We start from the raw sequence: 10,009 nt of genomic DNA, 5'->3' as shown, positions 1-10,009 counted from the left end.
GAGAGAAAGAAAGAGAAGAGGGAGGTTTTCTTCCCATTTCCTTCTGAAAATAGTAGTGCCATTATTGATGATTTTAGTAACAGCCCTTCAGTACCCAGGTGAATATTAAGGGGGGGGGAGTAACTTTGCAGCAAAGAGATAATGTGCAGTGGCACTGAGCTGTTTGACTTCTTCCCCCTCCTCAGTGGGTTTACATGAACAGAGTAGGGTTAGAGAGGAGGAACACACCAGATTCCAAAACAAAAATATAAAAACAGTATACACGCAAAGGTACCTGTTCCCGAATCAAGTTGCAGAGCTGTTCCTACTATCAGGCAGAGTGAGGTGGTGTGGCCTCAGTGGAAAATACTGAGGAGTAAGGGTGAGAGGATGGGCCAATGTGACAAAGAAGTTTGAGTGTTGGACTACAACTCTGAAGACTAGGGTTTGATTCCCACCTCAGCTACAAACCCCCTGTGTGATCTTGGGCAAGTCACACTCTCTCAGGGGAAGGCAACGGCAAACCTCCTCTGAACAAATTTTGCCAAGAAAGCCCTTTGATACATTTGCCATAGGACTTGAAGGCACACAATAACAGCAAGCCTGTTGCCTTCAAGAGCAGGAGAGCTAGCAAGCATTGAAGCATTAATCTGCCAGTACAGTCAGCTTCATGGAATGGGGAGATTGGGATTGTAGGTGCCCCAGGTGACAACTGGACAATGTTGTTAACACACAAAAATAATGACTCAGCCTCTAATTAAGTAATTAGTTAATTGGTTGATCAGTTAATTAGTTACTAATTAATATCACACTATTCTGTCACTTTGGGACCCAAAAAGACTTGCATTATAACTTGAAACAAAATATTGTTTAAAAATCTACAACGGTTAAAGAACCATTAAAAACACAATCCAGTTAAAAAATTAAAACAGTTAAAAACACATTCAAGGACAAAAATTAATAGTAAAAATACAGCACATTCTATTAAAAGATCTTTCTGCCCCAACCAGTCAGAAGCTTCTTGTTTAAATAAGAAATTATATGCTTGTGGTAGGGCTTGGGATCCGTTTTTCCTTCTCAGTGATTATGTGTAATAGCAGAATGTTCTGTTTCATATAAACTCTGAGCTAAGACTGAGGCCAAACCCCCCAAAGTGTTGAAAACAATCTTATCTAACTATATTTGCTTGTCACTGAAAAAAATTGTAAAAAGGGACCCAAGCAATCCTACCTTGGGAAGGAGTTGCACAGTTTTGGAGCAGCCATCAAGAAGTCTCCCTTCCCTTCTCACAAACAGACCTATGATAATGGTGGGACTGAAAGAAATAGAGTTTCACTTCAAGTGGTTCCCCATTAAATACTGAACTGACATCTCAGAAAGGGTACTAGATGTTAAAGAAAAAATATGGGAGGATTCTGGTATCCATTTTTCCTTCTCGCTGTTTATATGTAATTGCAGAATGATGTGTTTCATTTAAACCCTGAGTTGAGTCTGAGGTCAGACCCCAAGAAGTGTTGGAAACAATCCCATCTAAAGAAGGGCTGCTCAAGAGTGTTAATGTTTGCCACCTGTTCTAAGCCTTATGGCTCCAATCTCCATCCTAGGAATGTAATTCTTCACTAAGGATGCATCTGTACTGTAGAAATAATGCAGTTTGACACTACTTTAAGTGCTATAGCACCATGCTAAGGAATCCTGGGATCTATAGTTTTACTAGACTTTTAGCCTTCTCTGGCAAAAGGTGCTGGTGCCTCAAAAAAACCACAAAACCCCAGGATTCTGTAGAATGGAGCCATGGCAATTAAAGTGGTATTCAACTGCATTATTTCTACAGAGCAGATGTATCCTCAGTGTTTTCTTAAATGTAGCAACAAGTAATTTAAGCAATTTTCTTCCCACTGTGAGAAATTCTTCACACAGTTTTCAAAGGCTGTTTAGCAATTCCGGATGTATTCTGCACAGAATTCACACATGGTTGATTTGCATATGAAAATAATGCACAAATATTTATTCTTGTGCAGAAAATGCAAATCAATTAAGTGTGAATTTTACACAGAATAAATTCCCAGTTACAGAATGTTCTGCAAGGGATTGATGTTCCTGTGTAGAAATATTATTTTAGATGCAGAAAATGCTGTTTCCTACACAAAACAACCACATGATTTCTGTTCCTACTCCATCCAGGAAATGCAGACCTGTTCAGTGACGAATGTAGTAAGCCCTGCTGTTGAGATTATATGTGCAGGTAACATATAAATTGGTGTGAAAAGATATTAAAAATTATTTTAGCAAGAGTTCTTCTTCTCCACACTGATCACTGTCATTCCTGTCTACATCCATTCATTTGAAAAGAACCAAGCTGGAAAGAAATGCAAAATCCTGAGATAGGGATAATCCCTAGGGACGCTGGAAAAGTTCCCTGTTAGGAATTGTAACTCTAAGAACCCATGGCTTGGAGGGAATTCTGAGAGTTGTAGTCCCCTAGAAAGTAACTTTTCCCAGTTCTACCCACAGCGATCTGCCCTATGGTTTCAGAAACTACCGTAGGTAGCCGAAGTTAACAAGTAGTTTGGAAATATATTAAAGATAATTACATTTACTGACACCTGAATTTAAATGTTTTGCCTTAAAGAGAGAAATGCAACTGAATTAATAAATAAAATCCTGTTTGACCCCAGAAATTTAATTTAAATTAGAATTGTGCTCTCGGTGCTGTATTAATTTAAGGTTTTTTGTTTGTTTGCTATTAAAAAGCTAACAAAACAATATAATTAGTGCTTACAATAAAAATACAGTAAGATTCAAGACAGAAGCATAATCTATGAGGTACAATTATTATTATTATTATTATTATTATTATTATTATTATCTTCTATCCCACCTTTCTCCCAGTATATGGGTACAAGGTGGTGACAATGTTTGTTAGCTGAATTGATACGCAACAATTGCATAATATGGGGGGGAAATGGCACACAACAACAAACAAAAGATTTGCCATGCGCTTAAGTTATGGGATGGGTATTGTTGGGATGGGATGTAGTTATGGGGTGGGTTTTATATGAGATGAGTATTGTGATTGTATTGTAGTTTTAATATTTGTAATTTTATATTGTTTTAGCTGATTTTGTTTTTTAAAATTATTGCAATACATTTTTTAAATTGTTATTTTGAGCCCCCTTGGGTCCCTTCGGGGAGCAAGGCAGGATAGAAATTAAATAAATACATGCACTTGTCATTTCAAAAAAGAAAAAAATCCTAAATATCTATAAAAAAAGATCACCTCTGCCATCTTGAATGTGAAAAGACAGCAGCTTTTAGAGAAGAAGTGTAAAGAAGTGCCTATGGTGGGGCTAAAGCAGTCTCTGACATGGAGACATATGTGAGGAAACTTTATCCTTGTGCCCCATCTGGCCTCTTTTCTGTTTGGTGTTTTAAGAGTTTGGCAACAAGACAAAGCATTCTACAAGAATAAATGCAGAAGAATCAAGTGTCTCTGCTTGAGGTGCCCCTCTGGTGCTTAAGCCTTGGGAAGCCTCATCCTTCCCTGTCTCATTTCTCCTCTTCTCTGCGCCTGTTGTCACAGCATCCTTTCCTGACCTGTTTTCTTCTCAAAACAGCTTGCATGCACCTGGATGGCAGGGTTGACATTAGGAAATGAGTGTCCTGCTGAGCCTTAGCTGCAGTATGCAAAGAAAGAGGGGAGGGAGGGGGGGTAAGGAAGAGACAGTGAGGTCTAAGGTACAGGAAGTGATGGCTTTTGCTTTTACTAGAAAAATACAGGTGCTGCAGAAAGAAATGAAAAGAATGTGGAGCTGAACCAGATGTACTCAGGCTCCATCCGTACTTCAGAAATTATCCAGTTTGACACCACTATAACTGCCATGACTCAATGCTATGGAATTCTGGGATTTATAGTTTTCTGAGACATTTTGACTTTTCTGTCAAACAGCTCTGCTGCCACAACAAACTACAGTTCCCAGAATCCCATAGCACTGAGCCATGGCAGTTGAAGTGGTGTTAAACTGGATTATTTCTGCAGTGTGGATGGAAAGTAGGAACCAGCCACCACCACTACCCCTTTCCATGCTTTCTTGAGCTTCCTGTCTTTAAATAACACCACTCAGCTTTCTTCACAAGTGAATTTTTATTTCCTTCCTTATTTCCTCCCCATCCTTGCTGTTCTGAGGGAGAGTGAGCCATGCTGGCCTCTGTCAAAGAGGCCAAAAACTGAGGCTGCCCTACTTTGACCACACCTTGAGAAGGGAAGCAGGGTGACCAGACACCCTCCTTTTCCCAGGACATGTCCTACATTTCAGCTTTCTGTCCAGAGGGAATTCCACAATGTCCTCCATTTGGAGCAGGACTAAGATGCATGAATTTAAATAAGTGTTTTTAAACTTTCATGTTGTAACATCCTACATTTTTCTCGAGTGTCCTACATTTTGCAGTGCCTTGTCCGCCTTTATGGTGTAGACATCTGGTCACCCTAGAAGGCAGGACTCAGTAGAAAAGAGAATAATGTTTGGAAAGGTAGAGGGTTGTAGAAAGAGGGAAACAGCAAGCCAGATGGTATGAGGAATGGAGGGCAACCAAAATGGTGAGGGGTCTGGAACCTATGCCTTATGAGGAGAGCCTTAGGGAGCTGGGTTTGTTTAGCATGGAGAAGAGACAGTTAATGATAACAAGTGATATGATAGCCCTGTTTAAGTATTTGAAGGGGTGTCATATTGAAGATGGAGAAAGCTTGTTTTCTGCTGCTCCAGAGAATAGGATACAGAGCAATGGATTCAAACTACAGGAAAAGAGATTCCACCTCGAGTCCTGAAGGAAGGAAGAGCTTTTTTATAGTAAGAGCTGTTTGACAGTGGAACACACTCCCTCAGAGAGAGGTAGAGTCTCCTTCTTGGGAGGTCTTTAAACAGAGGCTGGATGGCCATCTGTTGGGGGTGCTTTGATTGTGAGTTCCTGCATGGCAGAATGGGCTTGGACTGAATGGCCCTTGAGATATCTTCCAACTCTAGGAAGGACTCAATTAGGGAGATCACAGGCCTGAATCTACAAGACTTAAGCAGCACTGTTGAGCATAGGTGGTCCTGGAGATGCCTCATCCACAGGTTCACTGTAAGGTCACAGGGTCGACTGCGGGGCAGCTAACAACTACAACAATGAAAGAGGAGAGAAGCTCACCTGTAGAACTGGGGTGTGTGTGTGTGTAAAGGGTTTGTGGGGGGGGGGGGGGTTGGATTCCCATAGCTTCAGAACACATTCAGGGTGACCAGATGTCATAACTGTAAAAAGAGGACAAGGGACTACAAAATATAGGATATTCAAGAAAAACGTAGAGAAAAGACTAAATAAAAGCTAAAAACACTCATACGAATTCATCTTAGTCAAGCTAAAAATGGAGGACAGTTTGAAATCCCTCCCGGAAAGAAGGCTGAAATGGAGGGCATGTCCTGGAAAAGGAGGACACCTGGTCGACCTTAGATAATCCGTCTTATTTTAGGGCAGGGAAATGGGAGTGTTTGTGAAGCAGTGGTTGTGTGCCTTCAAGTCATTTCCAACTTACGGCCACCCGAAGGCGAACCTATCACAAGGTTTTTCTAGGCACGATTTGCTCAGAGGAAACTTGCCCTTGCCTTCCTCAGCCTCAGGGCTGAGAGTGTGTGGTTTGCCTAAGGTCACTCAGGTCCAAAACACACTGCAGGAATAATCCAGTTTGAGACTGCTTTAACTGCCCTGGCTCAATCCTAGGTAATTGTGGGAACTGTAGTTCTGTAAGACATTTAGCCTTCTCTGTCAGAAAGAGCTCTGGTGCCACAATAAATTACAAATCCCAGGATTCCCCAGCACTGAGCCAGGGCTGTTAAAGCGGTCTCATACTGTTTGGGACCTCAGTAAATTTCCATGGCTGAGTGAGGATTCAAAACCTGTCTCACCAAGGGTCTCAACACTCAGACATGGTTCTGTGGAATGGTCACAGTCTGTGTGGTTTTGCCAATTGTTGAGATTGTTGTGTGCCTTCAAGTCATTTCCAACCTATGGCCACCCTAAAGGTGAGCCTATCATTGGGTTTTTGTTGGCAAGTTTCTTCAGAGGGGGTTGGCCATCACTATTCTCTGAGGCTGAGAGTGTGTGACTTGCCTAGGGTCACCCATTAAGTTTCCATGGCTGAGTGAGGATTCAAACCCTAGTGCCTCAGTCCTATTCAACAGAGTCCTGTTCAGACAGGGTGCTGTGGTATAGCCACAGGCTGTATGGCTTGCCAATTGTGGTTGTTGCTGTGTGCCTTCAAGTCTTTTCTGACTTGTGGCCACCCTAAGGCGAGCCTCTCTTTCTTGGCAGTATTTCTTCAGAGGTGGATTACCATGGCCTTCTTCCTCTGAGGCAGAGACCAGTGACTATTAATATGGCAGAGCAACAACAAACCCAGGCGAAAGGCTCTAAAAGGTGGCTGTGTGAGAGACAGAAAAGTGTGCAAGACTATGGAAGAACCCCCCCCCCCTTTCGGGGTGAGCAGATGTTCTCACCTCAAAGGAGGACAAGGCACCACAAAATGTAGGACGTTAGAGGAAAATGGGGATGTTTAACCCAACACAAGCTAAAAGGGAAAGGTTTCCCCTTGGACAAGGTTGTCCAGTTGTGTTCGACTGTAGGGCGCTCAAATAAAAAACGCTCAGAGAAATCTAAACCCTGGTCATGCTCCAAACGGAGGACCTTTGGGAATCCCTCCTGGACCGAAGTGGTGGAACTGGAGGACGCGTCCTGGAAAAGGAGGACCAAGTCTGGTCACCCTGCCTCCCTTAGCTCAGCTCTCAACAGGGGCTGGGAGGCTGCTACTGAACTTGAAAGGGTGCTGCATGACTTTTTCGAGAGAGCTTTCCTTGGCTGCATCCACACTGGAGAAATAACCCGGTTTGGCATCGCCTTAAATGCCCTGGCTCAAGGCTATAAAATTCTGGGAGTTGGAGTTTGTTGTGGGGCCCAGCGCGAGGGCCTTAAGCCAGACAAGGAGTTAAAACGGTGCCAAAACGGGTTATTCCTCCAGTGTGGATGCAGCCCTGAGCTCAAAACACTTCTAATACCCATGCTTCTTACAGTCCTGCTCCACATGAGAGGACCTTACGGAAATTCCTCCTGAGCAGGAGGTTGAAACGGAGGATAGGTCCGGGAAAAGGAGGACGCCTGGTCCCCTGCCCCTCTGCATACCCAAGAAGCCCCCTCCAAACAAAACATGTCCGGACAAGCCAAGGGTCGGGGCTAGCCTGCCTCTTCCCAAGGCTCCTCGTGGCATCTCTCATTTTTAAATTGTTTAAACCCGTTCTACAAATGAGGACGTGGTTAAATAGGAGGAGTGTTGGAGGACCAGGACTCTGAGACCAGGGTCCGAGTCTCAGCTGGGTCAGGGAGGCTTCCCTGGGCGACTTTGGGCAAGTTGCCAAAAGAATAACATCCACTGATGGGGTTGCCTTCGGGGGGGGGGCGTCATAAGTCGGGAATGACTGGAAGGCAGCCTCCTCCTCCTCCTCCTCCTCCTCCTCCTCTCTCTCTCTCTCTCTCTCTCTCCCGGTGCGCGCCTTGAAGCAGTTCCTCCCTCCCCCCTTCTGGCTTCTTGGTGTCATTCGTGGACCTCCCTGAGGCGAAGAGAGGGAAGAAGAGAGAGGCTCTTGTGGCGTTGTTGCTGCGACTTCAGCGACAGACACCGAGCCCTGGTCCCCTCCAAGTTTTTTATTTGATTGTATTTTATTAACAATGAAAGGGAAGCAAGGAAGCAAGGAAGGAGGGATAGACGGAGGAAGAAGGAGCTAAGGAAGAGAGAATCAGTTTCGAAGCTGCTGAAGAGGGAAAGAAGAAAGAGCCAGGGAGCAGCAGCAGCCTTTGCGAGAGAGGGCGCAAGGCAAGGCAAGGCGCGCCAAGGGAGCGTTGGCCCCCCTTTCCCCTCTCTCTTCTTCCTCCTCCTCCTTTCTCCCGGGAAGACCTCCTCGCCCGCCCGCCCTGCCGTGGGTCAGCCAGGTGCCCCCTTCTTTCCCTGCCCAGGGGAGCTGTGGGGAAGGCGCACATCGCCTCTCCAGCCTTCTCCTCCTCCTCCTCCTCCCTTGCGCGCTTGGAAAGGAGGCTGCCAGGCTCCATCCTCCCGGGGCCCGAAGGCAGGATGCCATGCCCCGCAGCCACAGCGGAGGAGACGACGAGGAAGGCGGCGGCGGCGGCGGCGTCGGCGTCTCCGAGGGGCTCTGGCTGAAGAGCAGCCCCTCCGCCATGAAGGATGTGGAGTCCGGCCGGAGCAGGGTGCTCTTGAACTCAGCCCCGCCGAGAGGGGACGGACTGCTCCTCTTGGGCAGCGCCACTGGCGGCGGGGCGGCCGGGCAGGGCTCGCGGGAGAGCCGGCGAGGCAAGCAAGGCAGGCGAGCCCGCATGAGCCTCCTGGGGAAGCCGCTCTCCTACAGCAGCAGCAGCCGCCACCCGGTCTACCGGCGCAACGCCAAGTACAGGAAGCTGCAAAACTATCTCTACAACGTCCTGGAGAGACCCCGGGGCTGGGCCTTCGTCTACCACGCGTTCGTGTGAGTAACAGGTGGAGCAGGGCGCCGGCGCCGCTTGCCTCGCCTGCTCTGCCCCAAGGCTGCTAGGGAACCCTGCCAGGGCCCCACAACAGACTCCAGCCCCCAGAATTCCATAGCAGCCTTGAGCCAGACCAGAAGAGTTAAAAAGGCATTTCAACATGTCTTCTTCCATTTGGGGCATGGGTAAGAAGCATGAATGCCCATTTCCATGCCTCTTTGGAGCTTTCCTTTGGTCATGTCCTCCATTTGTCTTGCCTGTCAGGCGGGTGAGTAGGACTCAGGGGCGGCTGTGGGCTTGCCGAGAGGGTGGCAGGGGCCCTTACTTGGCAACAGGTGGAAAGATCTGAGGCTGCATAAGCACTGCTTAAATAATCTGGTTTGACACCACTTTAGATGCCTTGCTTCAGTGCTATGGAAGCCTGGGAGCTATGGCACCAGAGCAGAGCAGAGCAAACCTCTGGGGCCACAACCAGCTCAGGGTGACCAGACCTGGTCCTCCTTTTCCAGGACATATTGTACATTCCTAAAGGTCCTTCAGGGATTTACTTTTCTATGAGCGTTTTGAGCTTTTCTTTGGTCGTGTCCTACATTTTGCTGTGCCTTGTCCCTCTTTGCAGCGAGGGCACCTAGTCATCCTGAACCAACTACAGTTCCCAAGATTCCATAGCATGCAGCCATGGCAGTTAAAGTGGGGTCAAATCAGATTTATTTTGCTCCCATGCCACAACTAAGTACAATTCACAGAACTGCATAGCATGGAGCCATGACAGTTTAAAGTGGTGTCAAACTGGATTACTTCTGCAGTATAGATGCTGCCGTAGCAAGAGCCCAAGTTCTGTGTGGCTGAGGCACAATGAAGGTGCATCACTGGGATTTTAGAGGTGGGCAGGGGTAGAGGTGCAGTGGAAAGGGATGCCTGAAACCTGGTTGAGCTGCTCTGGCCAGGCTTTGAAAAGAGCATCCCTTTGGCTTTGCAGCTACTCTGGGAGCGTCAGGGCCAGGCCTGAGCTATATCCTTTTAGGGTGCTTTCACCTACCATGGCACTAAAGGGGCCTTTGGACAGGGTTTTGCCCATGGGGGGTGCAGCGTGACCAGATGGCCTCACCACAAAGGAGGACAAGCCACCACAAAATGTAGGACCAACCATGCAAGGCAGCACAAGGGAGAGCACCATTAAAAAAAAACTAAGTTGTGCAGGTACTGTATTCCATCCAAATGATAAAAGAGGAAGCCAGACAAGTTAAGACATTAATGTTGGCTCACCAGTAAGATCCATTGAATTCAGTGGACTGAGTAAGAGTTGCCTTGTAAAGCTGCAGTTGCATGCCGGCTCATCTGGGAATAAGCTTGCTGAGTACAGAGCAGACTTAAAAAGTACATGGCTTCTGTTGTGTGTGAAAGCACCCTTGCATAGCTTTCTTTAATAACTAAAAGGAGAGACATTCTGACATTAATCAGTGGAAATGTG

General features: G+C 46.3%; 1 protein-coding gene across 1 annotated transcript in view; it reads left to right on the top strand.

Annotated features, from left to right (window-relative positions):
* The first annotated feature begins 7,959 nt into the window (after positions 1 to 7,959).
* LOC149311380 (potassium voltage-gated channel subfamily KQT member 5-like) overlaps positions 7,960 to 10,009 on the top strand; it is a 411,580-nt gene continuing 409,530 nt past the window's right edge. The window contains exon 1 of the mRNA XM_089530917.1: positions 7,960 to 8,540. Coding sequence (XP_089387043.1) covers positions 8,137 to 8,540 — 404 coding nt within the window. The 5' untranslated portion in view covers positions 7,960 to 8,136. The remainder of the gene's footprint in view (positions 8,541 to 10,009) is intronic.

The sequence above is a fragment of the Sceloporus occidentalis genome, unplaced genomic scaffold (genome assembly GCF_023333645.1).
Source record: "Sceloporus occidentalis isolate IW3139 unplaced genomic scaffold, rSceOcc1.0.p SCAF_6, whole genome shotgun sequence".
NCBI classification, from domain to species: Eukaryota; Metazoa; Chordata; class Lepidosauria; order Squamata; family Phrynosomatidae; genus Sceloporus; species Sceloporus occidentalis.
Note: the sequence above shows the minus strand (reverse complement) of the source record. Positions and strands in the feature narration are given on the sequence as shown.